The sequence below is a fragment of the Saccopteryx bilineata genome, chromosome 1, assembly GCF_036850765.1.
Source record: "Saccopteryx bilineata isolate mSacBil1 chromosome 1, mSacBil1_pri_phased_curated, whole genome shotgun sequence".
NCBI classification, from domain to species: domain Eukaryota; kingdom Metazoa; phylum Chordata; class Mammalia; order Chiroptera; family Emballonuridae; genus Saccopteryx; species Saccopteryx bilineata.
This window is the reverse complement of record NC_089490.1, coordinates 111140092-111158894: the sequence shown is the minus strand read 5'-3', so window position 1 is coordinate 111158894 and position 18803 is coordinate 111140092. Positions and strand designations below refer to the sequence as shown.

The 18803-nt window shown below is 39.1% G+C and overlaps 1 protein-coding gene across 1 annotated transcript; it reads left to right on the top strand.

Moving 5' to 3' along the window:
* The first annotated feature begins 224 nt into the window (after positions 1-224).
* Positions 225-1145, top strand: LOC136320037 (taste receptor type 2 member 7-like). The gene has a single exon (XM_066253186.1). The coding sequence runs from the start codon at positions 225-227 to the stop codon at positions 1143-1145; it is 921 nt and encodes a 306-aa protein (XP_066109283.1).
* The last annotated feature ends 17658 nt before the right edge of the window (positions 1146-18803 follow it).

The window sequence follows — 18803 nt, the reverse complement described above, 5'->3', positions numbered from 1 at the left end:
CATTGATTTGAGATAGAGAAAAAATGAGAAGTATGAACTCGCTGTTTCACTTAGTTGTTCCATTCAGTTGTGTGCTCATCGATTGCTTCTCCTACGTGTGCTGACCGGGGAGGTAAACCTGCAACCCTAACACACCAGGTCGACACTATTCACTCAGGCACCTGGTCAGGGCCTGCAGATTTTTCTGTTTCAACATGTTAGATGAAGAAGTAAAGAGAACTTTAATGATCATAGCAGTTGGAGAGTTTTCAGTGGGGATTTTAGGAAATGCATTTATTGGATTGGTAAACTGCATGGACTGGATCAGGAATAAGAAGATTGCTTCCATTGATTTAATCCTTACAAGTCTGGCCATATCCAGAATTTGTCTATTGTGTATTATACTATTTGATTGTTGTACGTTGGTGCTGAATCCAGAAGACCAAGCTACTAATACAGAAAAGAGAACCTTTTCATTCTTCTGGATACTAACCAACCATGTAAGTGTCTGGTTTGCTACCTGCCTCAGCATTTTCTATTTCCTCAAGATAGCTAATTTCTTCCATCCTCTTTTCCTCTGGATGAAGTGGAGAATTGACAGGGGGATCCCTAGGATCCTGCTACTGTGCTTGGCCCTCTCTGTGTTCATTAGCCTTCTTGTGACTGAGAATTTGAATGGTGATTGCAACCTTTGTGCCAACGCAAAGTGGGAGAGAAACTTAACTTTGGATAAGTTAAGGATAAATGAAGCTCAACGTGCTTCCTACCAGGCATGGAACAGTGTCAACCTGTTAACATTGTTCCCCTTTTCTGTGTCCCTGATTTCATTTCTCTTCTTGATCCTCTCCCTTTGGAGACACATCAGGCAGATGCAGCTCACTGCCAGCGGGTGCAGAGATCCCAGTAGAGATGCCCACATGGGAGCCATCAAAGCTATCATCTCCTTCCTCCTGCTTTTCATTTCCTACTATTTTTGCTTTCTCATAGCCACGTCCTGTTACTTCATGGCAGAGAATGATTTAGCAGTGATAATTAGTGAGTTGATAGCTTTAATCTATCCCTCAAGCCATTCATTTATCTTAATTCTGGGGAACAATAAATTAAGACAAGAATCTCTCAGGGTGCTATATAAAGTAACACATACAGTAAAAGGAAGAAATTTCTAACAACATAAACTGATCTGAAGACAAATTTTTATTTTCTAAGACAAAGAAAGACAAAATGTTTCTTAATTACCTTTTCATTTTACATTAATATTAGGTTTATATGGTTGATCACCTCAAAATGTATTTGGTATATTAATAACTTAGGAATCTCACATAGAGCTTATTTTGACTCTTTATCTCTGGCTCCTTTCCTCTTTTCTCTCTTCTCTTTTTCTTCAATCAGAGTTTTCTTGAAATATATTTTAGGACAAATAAGATGTTAATATTGTTATTAACACTGAGAGGAAAGAGTATTTTCCTACTTAGTTCTCAATCATTTCTCCAGATGCAAATTGTATGGCTAATTGAGAAAAAACTGTTATTTGCATCCTCATGAAAAGCAGGTGGCTCTTCCTCATGGTCCTGGCTCAATTCTTCTCAAATCATCCAACTAAGCTCCACCTTTGCAAAAGACTCACTAAGGTCATAGTTCTTAATGAGATGGTCTGCAAGTCTATGAATGAAACAGATATTAGTACCAATTATAACCACAAATAAAACAAATTGTGATTAAAATAAATATTATCACAGCAAGTTTAAAAATTATTTCAGGATTATAGATCAATAAAAGAAAGACACTGCATATGTGTGACAAAAGGGGGGATGTTCATATTAAAATCTCTATTAAGTAAGGATGACTAAACAAGGAGCCTAAATAGCTTGTTGAAGGATATTTCTTACACAAAAGACATGCATAAGTTTGCTTTAACAAACTAGAACTGTATCTACATTAATTGTCAAGATACCTTGATAAGATGAGACCTTCAATCAAAAACTTATGTTTTGAGATGTTAAATGTCAAAACTGTCAAAGAAGACATCAATTCAATCCAGATCATTTCTATATGCCAGGACAGTATTTGGATTATACTTAAGTCATCTATGCAATATTTATTTGGGAAATTTCATCAAAGGCACATCATTTATGTTGCGACAATGATTTTGAAGAGATTGGCTTTGTTACTAACCAGCCTAGAATAGCCATAGACTTTGTGTCTATAAATGTTTATAAATATTCTGATCAATAAATTTGGAAAAAATAAAAATTACTTTTTCTCTAGTTCATTTTTTCTCTGAATCTGATAGTGCTAAAGATACACATTCATTAAGCTAATAAATTAAAAAAGATTTTTTCAGTTCCTTATAAAGTAAAGAAACAATGGAAAGTTAGATGCATAGGCTGAAGCTTATGTTCTTTTAATACAGTTAAAGAATACCTGTCCCTCTCCCCCAGCTAAGCTGAGGCCAGTTCATGTGGATTTATTAAGTATGGGAACAAAAAAACCTTGAGGGCTGATGGGAATCTTGAATGTTCCATGTTTAATATCATTACATTGTGGATTCTAGAAACTTGATCATCTACTTACTTTACAAACATAACACCTCAAAATTCAATTTTTCTGTAGATGGGAACCAGGCAAAGAATGCTGAGGTAGAAACAAAAGCCATAGCAGAAACCTCTTACTGTACATAATTCTTCTTATTGGAAAATTTAGGATAAAAGTGAAATAGCCAAATGAAGTACTTTATTTTCTGAGATTATATTGATTCTGGTAAGTCATGAAAAATGATAATCACTTAAGATTAAAAGATGTATTTGTATCGTTTCACTTTCAGTGTTTGGAGTAGACTTTTCAGGCTTTCTCGAAGAGAATGTGGTGAAAGGTTATAAACAATACAGGCAGATTTCATTGTTTTTAATCCTTGTTTAATAAATAGATATTCATTCACATATCAAATGTCTCAGAGTGAAGCACAGTACTGATTGTTTAACATACAGATATAATGTGACAAAGTCCATGTTTTCATGTGCAGCCATGGAAAATGTTGTGGAAGCACATAATAATCAAGGAAACAAATAGTTACACGTTATGGGTTAATGCAACTGAGAAATATGGAAATGAGGGATTGTTGATACAGTATAGTCAGGATAAACCTACCAGGGAAAATGAAATTTCAAGCTGAGACTTGAATCACAAATATACCAACCATGTCAACGTATGAATAAATATCATTCTAAAAACTGGCAAAGCAAATGCCAGTGTCCTGAGGAGTAGCTGTTTGAAGAAAAACAAGGTTTGGATGAATAAGTAGGTAGTATGAGAAATCACAATGGCTCAGATTTGGGTGTGGCAATAGAGTTAAGGAAGTTAGGTAGTATGAGAAATCACAATGGCTCAGATTTGGGTGTGGCAATAGAGTTAAGGAAGTTTGTTTTTATTGTGTTTTTTTTTAACTGACAGGAGAAGAGACACAGAGACTCTTGCATTGACCCTGACTGGGATCCACCAGGCCTAACACCTATGTGGTGTTTCTCTACCCACGTAAGGCTGTGGCTTGGCAACCAAGCTATTTTTAGAGACTGAGGTAGAGCTCTACCAGACATTCTCAGTGCCTGGGGCACTGAACTGAATCCAGTTGTGCCATGGCTGCAAGAGGGAAAGTGAGAGAGAGGAAGAGAAGGAGAGAAAGCAGAAGGTTGCTTCTCCTGTGTGCCATGACTGGAAATTGAACCAGGACATCCACATTCTGACCAAGCTCTACCACTGAGCCAACCGGCCAGGGCCCCTGAGTTGGGGAAGTTCTCTCTTTTTAAAATTTTTATAATTTTAATTTATTGTGTTTACATGGATTCAAGTGTCCCACTGAATATAACACACTCACCTCCATCCCTATGTCCCTTTTTATACCCCTTTGCTTCCCTCCCCCCTTCCCTCTAGGATTTGCTGTCCTGTTGTGCATATATCTGTGCTATGTTTATGTAATTTCACTAATCCCTCCCATAAAAAATAATAATTTCACTAATCCCTTCACCTTCTCTGATCCCATCCCCTAAGCTGTCCCTTTCCTCCCTGTGATCCCACCTCTGCCTCTATATTGTTCTTCAGTTCACTTTGTTCATTAGACTCCACATATAAGTGAGATCATATGATATTTGTCTTTCTGTGCCTGGCTTATTTCATTTAGCATAATAACCTTCAGGTCTATCTATTTTGTCGCAAAAGGTAACATTTCCTTCTTTTTCACGGCTGCATAGTATTCCATTGTATATATGTACCACTACTTTTTAATCCACTCATCCACTGATGGACACTTGGGCTTTTCCCAGATTTTGGATATTGTAAACAATGCTGCACTAAACATGGGGGTGTGTATCTTCTCTTGAATCAGTGATTTGATATTCTTAGGATATATTCCTTAAAGTGGGATAGCTGGGTCAAAAGGCAGTTCCAGTTTTAGTTTTTTGAGGAAACTCCATACAGTTCTCCATAGTGGCTTCACAAGTCTGCATTCCCACCAGCAGTGCAGGAGGGTTCCCTTTCTTCCACACTCTCATTAGTACTTATTGTGTGGTGTTTTGTTTATGAGTGCCAATCTGATAGATGTGAGGTGGTATCTCATTGTGGTTTTAATTTGCATTTCTCTGATGATTAGTGATGTTGGACAGTTTTTCATATGCCTTTTGGACATTTGTATGTCCTCTTGGAGAAGTGTCTATTTAATCCCATATTAAATGACCATATTAAATTGGATTGTTTACATTCCTGGTCTTGAGTTTTAGAAGTTCTTTATAAATTTTTGTTATTAACCCTTTATCTGACATATTGGCTAATATGTTTTCCAATATATTTTCCCATTGTGTGGATTATCTTTTTCTTTTGTACATTGTGTCTTTTGCTGTGCAAAAACTTTTTAATTTTTTATAGTCCCATTTTCTTATTTTGTCCTTTATTTCACTCACCCATGGAGACAAATAGGCAAAATACTTCTACGAGAAATATGGGATAGTTTACTGCCTATGTTTTCTTCCAAGATGATTATGGTTTCATGACTTACATTTAAGTCTTTTATACACTTTGAGTTTATTTTTATGAAATAAGTAAGGTGTGATCTAGTGTTATTCTATTGCAGGTACCTGTCTAATTTTCTCAACACCATTTTAAAGAGACTGTCCTTACTCTATTGTGTGCTTTTACCTTCTTTGACCTATCAATTGACCATAAAGGCATGGGTTTATTTCTGGGATCTTTGTTTTTTTTCATTGATTTGTATGCCTGATTTTATGCTACTATCAGGCTTTTTTTATTACAATGGACTTGTAGCATAACTTGATATCAGAAAGTGTGTTACATCCCACTTTACTCTTCATTTTTAATATTGCTGAGACTATTCATGTTTTTTTTTTATTCCAGATAAATTTTTGGATTTTTTGTTCTATATATTTGAAGTTTTCCATTGGTATTTTAATTAAATTTGTATATTGTGTTGAATAATATAAACATTTTAGTGATCTTTATTCTTCCTATCCATGAACACGGTATATGCTTCCACTTGTTTGTATCTTCCTTGATTTCTTTTATCAATGTTTTATAATTTTCAGAATACAAGTCATTTACCTCCTTGGTTAAATTACTCCTAGGTACTTTATTTTTTTTGTTGCAATAGTGAAGAGGATTGTTTCCTTAAGTATTCTTTCTGATAGTTTATTGTTGGTGTATAAAAATGGCACTGATTTCTGAATATTAATTTTATATCTGCCACCTTACCAAATTCATTTATCAGGTCTAGTAGCTTTTTAAAAATTTAATTAATTGTGTTTACACAGATTCTAGAGTGGCCCTGAATATATCCCTCCTCCCCATTATTCCCCTCAACATCTCCGTTGCTCCCCTACCTGCAGCACACTCCCCAATTCCCTGCAGGTTTATCCCATCCTGTCATCCCCTTTCCCTCTGTCCTCTTTTTCTCTGTTTCATTTGATCCCTCTTTTGTCTCAATTCTGTTCCTCAGTTCTCATTGTTCCTTGGATTCCTCAAATGAGTGAGGTCATATGATATTTTTCTTTCTCTGCCTGGATTATTTCACTTAACTTAATGAGACTATAGGGTTTTTATGTACAGTATTGTGTCATCAGCAAATAATGATAGTTTTACTTCTTCTTTTCCAATTTGGATGCCTTTTATTTCTTTTTTTTGTCTGATCATTGTGGCTAGGACTTCCAGAACTATGTTGAATAAGAGTGTGAAAGGGGTCACCTCTGCTTTGTTCCTGATCTTAAGGGGATAGATTTTAATTTTGCCCATTGAGTATGATATTGGCTGTGGGCTTTTCATAGATGGCCTTTTTCATGTTGAGGTATGTTCCTTGTATTCCCACTTTGCTGAGTTTTGATCATAAATGGGTGCTGGATTTTATCAAATGCTTTTTCTGCATTTAGTGATATTATCATACAAATTTTCTCCTTCCTTTTGTTTATAATGAATTACATTGATTGATTTATAAATATTGTACCATCTTTGCCTCCCCAGAATAAATCCCACTTGATCATGATGTATGATTTTTTTTCATGAAATGCTGGATTCAGTTTGCTAATATTTTGTTGAGAATTTTACATCTAAGTACATTAGGGATATTGGCCTATAGATTTTTTTTTTCTTGTAGTTTTTTTACCTGGTATTGGAATGAGGATAATGCTCAACTCATAAAAGGACCCTGGGAGTTTTCCGTCCTCCTGAATTTTTTGAAACAGCTTGGAAGGATTAAGTGTTAGTTCTTTTTTGAATATTTGGTAAAATTCACATGTGAAGCCATGTGGCCCATCACTTTTGTTTGCTGGGAGTGTTTTGATAACTGTTTCAATTTCATTTGTGTAATTGGTCTGTTTAGGATTTCCTCATTCTTCTAGATTAAATTTTGTAATATTATATGTTTTAGGAATTGACCCATTTCACCTAGGTTGTCCAATTTTTTAGCATGCATTTCATAGTATTTTATTACATTCCTTTATATTTCTGCAGTGTTAGTTGTTACTCCTCCACTTTTATTTCTAATTTCTTTTATTTGAGTCCTCTCTCTGTGTTGTTGTTTTTTTGATGAGTCTATCTAAAATTTCAAAAACTTTGTTTAATTTTTCATAGAACCAGCTCTTGGTTTGATTGATCTTCTGTATTTTTCTTTAGCCTCTGTGTCATTTATTTCCTCTCTGATCTTTATTATTTTCTTTCTTCTACTTGTTGTGGGCTTTATTTGTTTTTCTTTTATATGCAGGGTTAAGTTGTGTATTTGAGCTTCTTCTTGCTTCGAAGGTGTGCCTATAATGCTATGAACTTTCTTTCAGGACTGCTTTTGCTGAGTCCCATAAATTTTTAGCTGTTTTATGTTCATTTTCACTTGTTTTAAGGATATTTTGGATTTCTTCCTTGATCTCATTGTTAACCCATTTGTTACTTAATAACATGATATTTAGCCTTGAACTGTTTGACTGTTTTTCAGTTTTTCTATTGTAGTTGATTTCTAGTTTTATGCCATTGTGATCAGAAAAGGTGCTTGATGTAATTTCAATCTTCTTAAGTGTATTGAGATTCGTTTTGTGTCCTAACATGTGGTCTATCCTAGAGAATGTACCATGAGCACTTGAAAAGAATGTATATTCTGTTTCTTTGGGATGAAAGGTCCTAAAGATATCAATTAAATCTAGTTGATCTATTGTTTCATTTAAGGTCACTGTTTCTTTGTTAATTTTCTGTCTGGAGGATCTATCTATTGTTGTTAGTGGGGTATTAAAATTTCCTACAATTATAGTATTGTTGTCAATCTCACCCATTAAGTTCATAAAAATCTGCTTTATACATTTAGGTGCTCTTATATCAGGACATAAATATTTACCATGGTTATACCCCCCTTTTGGATTGCTCCCTTTATCATTATGTGGAGACCTTCTTTATGCCTTACTATAGCCTTTGTTTTAAAGCTTATTTTGTCTGATGTAAGTATTGCTACTCCAACTTTTCTTTCATTTCCATTTGTGTGAATTTTTCTTCCATCCCTTCATCTTCAGTCTATGTGTATCGTTTGTTCTGAGGTCAGTCTCTGTAGACAGCATATGTATGGGTCCTATTTTTTTATCCACAAAGCTACATTATGTCTTTTGATTGGAGCATTTAATCCAATTAAATGTAAGGTTATTATTGATACGTACTTATTTGTTGCCATTTAATTATTTAAAACTTTATTCCTCTTTTTCTTGATTTTTTTTTCCTTTGCTCTTTTTATAGCAGGTCCCTTGACATTTCTTGCACTACCGGTTTGGTTGTACTGAATTTCTTAGTGGTTGTTGTTTTGTTTTGTTTTTGTCCTGGAAGCTTTTTATTTCTCTTTTAATTTTCAATGATAACATTGCTGGATAAAGAAGCCTTGGTTGTAGGTTTTTGTTTTGCCTCACATTGAATATTTCTCGCCAATCCCTCTGGCTTCAAGTGTTTCTGTTCAGAAGTCTGATATTATCCTTATGGGGGCTCCTCAGTAGGTAATAAACTGCTTTTCAGTATTCTCTCTTTGTATCTTAACTCTGATATTTTAATTTTGATGTTCTTGCTACAGGCCTCTTGGGGTTCTTTTTTAATGAAACTCTCTGTGCTTCTTGAATTTGTGTGACTCTTTCCTTCATCAGTTTAGGAAAATTTTCAGCTATGATTTTTTCAAATAGGTTCTCTATTTGTTGTTCATTCTCTTCTCCTTCAGGAACCACTATAATGCGGATATTGTTTCTCTTCATGTTGTCACCGACATCACTTAGAATTTCCTCAGTCTTTTAAAGCCTCTTTTCATTTTGCTGCTGTACTTCTGTGCTTATGTTTATCTTGTCTTCTAAATTGCTGATTTGATCCTCCACTTCATCCAGCCTGCTGTTGATTCCTTCTAGTTCAGCCTTCATTTCTGATATTGTATTTGTCATTTCTAACATGTTCTTATTTATGATTTTAATTTCATTTTTAATGCTTGCTATCTTTTTACTTAGGTGTTCATTATGATTATCCATTGTGGCTCTAAGGTCCTTGAGCATCCTAAAAATCATTATTTTAAACTCTGAATTTGGTAGTTTGGTTACTTTCATTTCATTTACTTCTTTTTCTGTAATATCTCGTTGATCCGTTTGGGTTGCATTTCTCTGTCTGCCCATATTGTTTGTATATTAGGCAATGCTGTCTGACTGAGCATTTGGTAGTTTTTTTATGAGGAAGATAGGCTTGGTGGTACTGACCTCCAGGCCACCAGTTTTATTTGTTCTAGGAATGTTTCTTGAGGGTACTATTTTTCTTCCTGTTTTCTCTGAGCATTAAATGTAGTTGGACCTTTTGTGGGTATGGTTATTCTTTTAGGCTGGCTAGCTCTTAGGATTAAACTTGATCATGTGTATTACACACTGTGCAATGTATGTCTCTTGGGGCATATTTTTTCTCCAGTGTCTGGTGCCTGCTAGACTCCTCCCTTGGGCATGCTGCTTGTGTAGCTAGCTAAGTCTAAAGTTGTTACAGTCTTCCACCCACTACCCATTATGTTGGTTCTGTATCTTCTTGGGTTGGCATCAGTTGTTGTTTGTAACCCGCTGTGGGCTACTTGTCTGTAGCTACTACTGTTTATGCTGTTTGTGTCTTCGTTTTCTGTTTTTGAGTAGTGTGAGAGGGGCCAAACTGTGTATAAAAATCAGCTTACTCCTGCTTAGAGATGACAGCAGCTCCATAAAGCCCCAGGCTCCATAAGATTTGCCTCCACTTTCCAGCTGCTCCACCTCCTATTGCTGCTGCCTGGTCTTCTCAGAGTCTTCATAGTAAGATGTAGTGTGGGCTCAGATTGGCTTCATGAAACCAACCCTTCCAAACGTTTCATGCTTGCTGGGTTAGGGCAGCTGAGGTTGGGAATCTGACCTTTATGGGACCCTCTATTTCAGAGGTCTCCTGGTCTGTATCTTAGCATGGAGAATGTGGCCCTACTCCAAAGCCTGATCAGTCAGCCACTACTCTATACTCCAATTTTATCTCTCTCCAATAAGTTCAGTGGCAAATTCATGTCCATGTGGGGCCAACAGTTTCCTCCACAGGAGTTCTTACACCTGGTGAGACCCTGGTCTCAGACAGGAAGACTGAGAGAGTCTTTTCCTGGGGCTGCCTTTGCCCCTGCAGGAAGTGGCTAAGCCCCTCAACCAGATTCAACACTAGGTTCACAGGGACCCATGCTTTAAATGTCCATGCTCAAAGTCTCTTTATTTACACCAGTGAAATTTAGCCCAGCAGGGAAGCATATTCAGCACCAGGACCAGCTGACTGTGAAGCTCCATCCTATCCAATGCGCATGAGCCACTGTCCTGCTGCTGACCACAGAAAGCCAATTTCGCCTCAGCTGGGCCAGGTGCGAGGATCCCTCTTTTGGATACCACTGTAGCAAGGGCTGTTGGGTCGTGAACTGATGCTCTAAGCAGCTGGCCACTGGTTGTGCCAGCCCTGAGCTTCTCTGCAAGGATTTCGGTGTAGACCAGTAGGAGACACTGCTTGTGACTGGCCCTCCACAATCTTCTTGGAGATACAAGCAATTCACAGTTTGTGGCTTCCTCTGCTGTGCCCAGGTGTACATGGACATATCAAGTTGTACAGCTAGGCTGACTTTTACCCACACTGATCCTGGTGGAAGTTTTCCTGAGTCCTTCGTGCTGCAGCCTCTGTCTGCGTGCTGGCTGCTTGTTGGGCTCTGCTACTCTAAAAACCTCTGCTAGAGTCTGAAGCCTACAGCCATCAGGAATTAGGAAAGGTAGTGGGTGTGGCTCTATCCCCGGCCCCAGGTGTCAGTCTATCCCGAATTTTTCTTCTTTTTTTCTATTTATTTATTTATTTATTTATCCATTTTAGAGAGGAAAGAGAGAGAGAGAGAGAAAGAGAGAGAGAGAGAGAGAGAGAGAAAGAGAAAGAGAAAGGGAGGAGCAACAGGAAGCATCAACTCCCATTTGTGCCTTGACTAGGCAAGCCCAGGGTTTTGAACCAGTGACCTCAGCATTCCAGGTTGAGGCTTTATCCACTGCACCACCGCAGGTCAGACTGTCCAGACTTTTTCCACAGACCTCAGTAACATGTGGTCCCAGGAGTCTGGTGCCTGTGGCCTCTGAAACCCAGAGGTGTGGTCTGCCCACACTTTGGACAGTTTCCAATGAGTCTCCCATGAGGTGAAATTATTAGTCTTAGACTCTGGGGTATGGAGGTAGAGGGGAATTCTGGCTTCTACATCAGAAAACTGAGTCACTGATGTGCCCTACCTCCTAACTTTTTAGCAGGACCCAGTTGCCATGATTGTGGCAGGAGAAACTCCCAGAGGACATAGCAATTGCTTCTTTCTAGGCTGTTACCAGTCAGAGGGAACTCTCTGTCCCCAAAAATATGTCAACTGCAGTACTGGAGAATGACACAGCACAGGGGTTCCAGTGGCCATCCCACACAATGTCTCTCCCTGGGCCTTCACCTTACACTTTCCTCATGCAAGTCTAGTCCTTTCAGCTTTCCCCTGCTGGATCCCCAGGTAAGTGGCTGTGAACGAGATTTTCTGTACGGTCCCTTTAAGACAGAGCCTTCATCTCCAGTTCTGTCTCTTTCTCGTAGACAGAAACTCCGCTCTTTTCACAGTTAAATGTTGTCTGCACCCCTTTTCTAGGTTCTGGGGCTCTAGGCTGGGGCTGAGGATGCACACCTTTCAGACGACTCTCCCTGCAATGACAGTCCCACGGGACCCTCAGGTGCCAGTTGCTCCTCTGCGCCGCATCTCTGCCTTTCCTACCAGTCTCTGTGTGACTTTTTGTATGATCCTTGGTTACAGACTTCTCTTTGTTTAGTCTAAAGTTGGTTTATAAGGTGACCAATCATCCTTTTTATGAAGGACAGTCCTTCTTTTGTAAGTTCCTCCTGCCTTGAAAACTGTCCTTCTACATGTCCTTTTTTGATATTGGAAGACTAATCTGTAAACGTCTGTATTTGATCAATGCAGAGTCAATTCATTGTGTGTGATGTGATTTATTTGTATCTAAATAAGTATGTTTTTTTATAATTATTATTAAAAATTAATAGGCATGTAAGCATAATTAAAATATAAAATATTACAAATGTTTTTATTAGGCATTTATTATACTATAGTGTATTATTGTTGCAATAAATAAAATATTTCTTTTATATACAATATTGTTTTATTCAATTTATTTTTGTCCTCCTTTTCATTGTAAAAATGTTGGTCACTTTATTTTTCAAGATGGTTGTTCTTAAATTAAGTTGTAATCCAATTTGGACCTGGGAGGTGGCAGTAGAAATGTCTGCCTACTCCATCACCATCTTTGAATACAGGGAAGTTCTTAATGGACAAATTCTATACTGCTCAAAAAATTAGGGAATATTTAGAAGACTATGAAACAATAGAATATTTCCTGATTTTTGTGAGCAATATATATGTTGTGTGGGTAAAATCATTAAGTCTTGTTACTTGATTCAATGATGGGAGAGAATTAATAAAAAAGGAAACAAAAATCTTATACATTGTTTCAAGTTTAGAAATTGGAATTACACTGTTGCTTAAGATTGAGGAGGAACTAATAATTGAAAGATGGGAGAATAGAAATAAAAAATTCTGTCTTTATTACATATGTTGGAGAGATCTAATAAATAACTAAGTAAAAATGCCAAATACATTGAACATATTCAGTTGTAACTAAATATAGAGAAAACAGATATATTTGAAAGTTACCAACATATAAATGAGATAACCTAAAAGAAATAAAAAACAGAATGAAGTGTCATCAGACCTGAGCCCTTAGATGTTTAAATCTCTGGAGGTAAAACTCTAAGTGAAGAGAAATGGAATAAAAGATGTCATTGTGTTACAAGGAGAGAGAGAGATCAACTTTCAAATGCTGCCAAGAAAACCAGGAAAACTAATAAAGCAAAATAATCATTAAATTTGGCAACATGAAAATGTAGACAGAATTCAACCTCACTTGATTCAACTAGAATGCTTTGACTTTACAATGGTGTAGATACAATATACATTCAGCAGAAACTATACAATGATACCTTTAGATATGAACAGACCAACATACAATTTTTTTTTAAGATACGAGCTATGACTCGGTCTATATTTTTGTTCAAGATCCGAGGGAAATGTCAAGATATGAGTCGTGATTCAGGAAGCTGCTGCTAGTAGGCGCTTTGGTGCATGGGTCCAGTATTGGCAGTTTTATATACGAGTTGACTGACTTACGAGCTCCGTTACAGAATGAACTAAATTCATATCTCAAGGTACCATTGTACTTTGAATTATAAATACTTATCTTTCCCCAGGGTAGCAATATGTTGTACGATACTCTCTTATGAAGCTACTTGGCAGCAGTGAGCTACAGCCCCCAGTCAGCCAAACGTTCATGGGGATAAACAACTGGTACTCTGCAGTGTATCGAGTTGCCAGTGTTTTAGTGTTGCAGGAAAATAACCCCGATGGAAGAGACACTCAAATAACTTAATTAATGAAGGAAAGAGAATTTATTAGTAGCTGTTGGAGCTCATGAGGCTAGTAGCACCAAAGCACGAGTTCCTTGAATTAGATTTTCTTACAACTTATATACTTTTACAGTATCTAAGCAATGGGTGCACGAGTCCTTTCTTTAAGGTTTCTCAGAACTCAAGGAGAGGGGAGGAGGGATTTCAATGGAGTCAGCAAGGGGAAAGGTGTTTCCAGATCACTGGTCATAGCTACATACAGATCCTGCTTTTCTTGCTTTGTGTTGCAAGCTGCTCCAAGCAACCATTTAGAGAACTATGGAATGTAGTTAATTTATCACTAGCTGACTCAGTTATCTCTGTTGGCTCCTTTCCCTTGTATTCTTCTGGTTTTTCCTTTCTGAAAGCAGGAGGTAGGCTTGCTCTCTCTCATTAGCATAATGATAGCTTTGTGATAATATTAGAACATATTGTTAACGTTGCATTTTGAATTTCTGCATTCAATTGGGCCTACAAAACACCCATCTGTGTCCCCTGTTTTTGGTGAGAAAAAGAAGAGGAAAGCGATTACTCTTGATATAAAACTCAAGTTAATTGCTCAACTGTAGGCTAAAGCATAAGTGCTCTGACCATGTTTGAGGTAGGCTACACTATGATGATCAGTGCATTAGGTATATTAAATGCATTTCAACTTATGATATTTTCAATTTAGATGGCTTTATCAGGACATAACCCCATTGTAAGTAAAGAAACATCTGTCATTTTTGGCCCTAACCAAAACAATGTTATTGAACTGTTGGGGTAGAAGCTAGGTCAGTAGGATAGGATAATATGGGAACAATATGTGAGAAAGCAGAGATATGGTGAAAATATAACATTTAAGTAAACTTTGTTATTAAGGGCATTAGAAAATGGAGCGTGGAAACAGGGCAACACTATACTTTTTTCATTGGTTCTGTTTTTAAACTGAATGACAGTAAATACATGCAAATTGAAATAATTGAATAGAGAGGGAGATAATATAGGACAAGGATACTGATTGCTGGAACCACTATGTTAAAATCATGGCCATGACAAATCAGTTGAACCCTCAGACCTGAAATAGTCATATTTCAGTGGAGGAGGCTGAAGTTTGGAACCCCCAAATTCCCTGGAAGCTTCAGGACCACCAGGGGCAGACCCCTACCCCTTACAAGAGCAAAAGAGCCTCCTCATTCTCAAAAACTGCTCACTTACTCAACTGAGGCAAGTTGTCATTTGTTCTTTTCAAGATATGCCCTACCAAATCTGTATGATTTTATTAAGCAATGTCACTCCAAGAAATTCAATTTAAAAAGAAATATGTGCCTTACTAGTCTTTATTGCTTCAGGACAAGGTTCTAGCACAGCCCTATAGAGTATAAGTACAGTTCTGCTCCAAAAGAAGATAGCTTCATGCTAATCTTAGCACATATTGTTAAGATATCAGTGGGAATAAGAAATACTACTCAGCCATAAGAAATGATGACATTGGATCATTTACAACAAAATGGTGGGATCTTGACAACATTATACGGAGTGAAATAAGTAAATCAGAAAAAACCAAGAACTGCATGATTCCATACATTGGTGGGACATTAAAACGGGACTAAGAGACATGGACAAGAGTGTGGTGGTTACGGGGGGCGGGGAGAGGGAGAGGGGGAAGGGGAGGGGGAGGGGCACAAAGAAAACTAGATAGAAGATGACGGAGGACAATCTGACTTTGGGTGATGGGTGTGCAACATAATTGAATGACAAGATAACCTGGACATGTTCTCTTTGAATATATATACCCTGATTTATTGATGTCACTCCATTAAAATTAATAAAAATTTATTTATAAAAAAAAAGAAAAAGAAAACATGTTGGAAATAAATCTTGAGGGATGTGGACCAAGGGGTTCTCTTAACTTAGCCTGACTATGGAGAATTTATTGACATGGAGACCCTCAATAATGACTTGGGATTTTATGCTTTGGCAAGGGCACATAAATTCAGTGTTGATCCTCTGGACTCATAATGGTGGTACAGCTCCATAAAGTTTGGACAAAATGGTGGCCTAATTATGATGTGAAGTTGCTGCAATTTCCTTGGCATAATATCTAGAAAGATCAGAAAGGACATTAAAATGAAACGTCAGAAAGGATTGACTACATTAGCGCCCACTACCTATGTTTCCTAGGAACATAGGAAGGGAAAGCTGGAGATGGAGATTAGTTCCACATTGTTAAGGATATTATGAATGGCCAACAGACTTGTAGTTGATTCTATGGGCCACAAAGTGATTTTTGGAGAGTTGAGTAGCATGATCATTTCTTTGCAAATACTTCAGTCTTAGGTATAAATCTGTTAATTTCAAGTTCTGTCTTAGGGAAAAGATACCTCTTTATCAAGAGATTTATTTTTACTTGATCAAACTGGAAGTTGCCTCTGGTAGACTGTGTGGGTGGAGCACAGAGTGCATTCCTAGCAGCTGTGGCTGATGCAATGCTGTGAAAATACTCCAGCTCCCAGAAGCGTTCTGGGCACCCCCAGGAAGGAAGCTCACCTGCTATAAGGAAGTGACTCAGCGCCAACCACGCAGCTCCCTGATCTTTTTAGCCATTGGCAATGAAGGACATGCTGTAACACCCTATAGGCTGAACCCATGTATATAAGCTAGCTTACTTCCTGAATAAAGTGGATCTGCATCACTGAACCTGGTCCCTGGAATCGGATCTTTGTGTCTCCGTCATCCTCACTCCCAGCAGGACTTGTCCACAACTGGTGCCCAATGTCAGGCAGGGACCTAACTGGCATCCAAGGGATGGGTGAGTGACCCTCTGCAATGGGAAACCTTCTCCCCCACTCTCAAGCCCTGCACGCCTTATTGCAGAGTAGGCAAGTTGAAGTTTGTGGAAAGGATCTCTGTACTTACTGAGAGATTCTCTCTGGTCTCAATCCCTGGATTGAGGACGCGCTGCTCCGTTCCCGGATACTTGGGCCCAAGCTCTCCGGTGCATTGGCGCATTCGTTCAGCAAGGTACATTAATTAGGGATGGGCCTTCCCTCTCGGCCTCACTCCTGCCTAATTGAGATACACGCCTGCTTAACTGGTGCTCCTGCTGGGGACCCTCCATCAGTCCCTGAGGTCCTACAGGCTAGTCCTCTTTCAGAGGAGCCCCTACCTCCCTATTCACCCCGCTCCACTGAGAAGGAAAGTAGTTTAGCCCCTGAGTTTGACACAATCGCGGCTGAATGCTCAGAAATGAAACCAACCGAATTGCTAACTGTGCCATCAGCTCTGCCACCGGAAAAAGGAGAAGTCGCTACTCTCGCATTCCCTGCTGGGGCTCAGTGCCCCACCCCAGCCTCTCAGATGCCATTTTCTCCAACGCATGTTTCTACTGCAGACCCATGGGCCAGCTATACACCCCCATGTGTTTTTTTTCTTTATGTCTGTCTGTCTACTATTTTGTATCTCTCGCTCTCTCTGTCCCCCGCCCCTCTCTCTGAAATGACACTGGAAGGACTCAGCGGGGATAACACCTCAGCACAGTGGCGGGGATAACACCCTCTTCTAATGCAAGGGAGAGGTTATGCTTATGTTTTTTCAGACAATTTGGATCCCAGAAACCCCCCAACCTGCTTGACAGGGTTTCTTGGGCACCCACTAAGTGGTTCAGTCTTCACCTGTCAAAGGCCACAGCCCTGGCCTTCACCACACAGACTATGCCTGAGGGGAGGAGGTCCTCAGCACTCCAGAAGAAGACCTCGCAGCCGGTGTGCGCGCCCCATCACCTGCGGGGATGTGGAGGCTTTGGCGGGGCAGGCCCAGAGAATTGCCCATGATGGGCCCCCAGGCCTTGGTGTTCTGTTCTTGCTTATGTGTGCTATAGTAACCACTGCCTCCCAGATGCAAGTGGCGGCAGCCCGGAGCTCTAGCCCGGCAGCATGAGCTGGTGTTTTCAGTTCATCTTTGGAGAATGCAGAGAATTGGGCTGGAGTTGTGATTTGCAGACTCTGGAAGGTAAACAGCAGCAGCTATGGCAGGAGGATGAACGAAAGGCAGGCTTGCATTGCAGAGTGGCCACTGGGATGGCAGGGAGTGCCTAAGCCTCTGGTGGGTTCGCTGACATTTTGGGACATAAGGGTGGACCCCATCATGCTCTCCGGAGCAGAGATGGAAATGCTGACTGCCGTTGCCATGTGCACTTCTTTGGGACAGTGTAAGACCTGCCAGGACAGCAGGGATGAGGGGGGTGGCTGATGCCTCATGTACATGGACTGATTTCCTGGACTACAGCCCAAGTGGTCACTAGCTCCTTTTTGGATGGACTTATGGATTTTGGACAATGTGAAATACCCTGATGGGAGTGGGGGGTGGCTTTGCTGGAGGCCCTTCTCCTGGCCCAAGAAGCTTTTCCCATGGCTAGGAAGAAGGTCAAGGACATTTTGTGCTTTTGGCATCATGCTCAAATGTACCCTTGTAATTGTTGAAATTGTATGATTTGTCATGTTGTTGTAATTGTGTAATGTGCCTTGCAACCATATGTAGTACGCAGTCTGCAGCAAGCTATTTGTTTCATGTTTAGACATTCAGACCTTTGTGGGAAGGGGGTGTGCATGGACCTACGTCCATTTTTTACAATCAAAATGAAACTGTGTTTAATGCCAATGGCTGAAGGTCTCTGTAACACAATGAGAGGGAAATGACATCCTGACCCCTAGGAGGAATCCCCTGTTTAAGACCCCGTTCTGTTTCCTAACTAGTCAAACATTACAGAAGCTTGCCTCATTGTTTAATCCAGCTAATTGATTAGCATATAGTATAATAGATATTATAGTTGTTTTAGTTCTACTAGGGTTCTTTTGCATAATGTGTAGCATTCAGAAGCTACAACAGCAAGCTGTCATTCATCAAGTCCAACTGGCCTAATTAAAAGAGAAGGGGGAGATGTGGGTGGAGCACATAACATATTCCTAGTAGCTGTGGCTGATGCAATGCTGTGAGAATACTCCAGCTCCCAGAAGTGTTCTGAGCACACCCAGGAAGGAAGCTCACCCACTATAAGGAAGTGACTTAGCACCAACCATGCAGCTCCCTGATCTTTTCAGCCATTGGCAATGAAGGCCATGCTGTAACACTCTATAGGCTGAACCTGTGTATATAAGCTAGCTTACTTCCTGAATAAAGTGGATCTGCTTCACTGACTGGGTCCCCGGAGTCATTTCTTTGTTTTCCCATCATCCTCACCTCCAGCAGGACTTGTCCACAAGACTAGAAGATGGCTTTCTCAGATGATATTAGAAAAGAAGAAA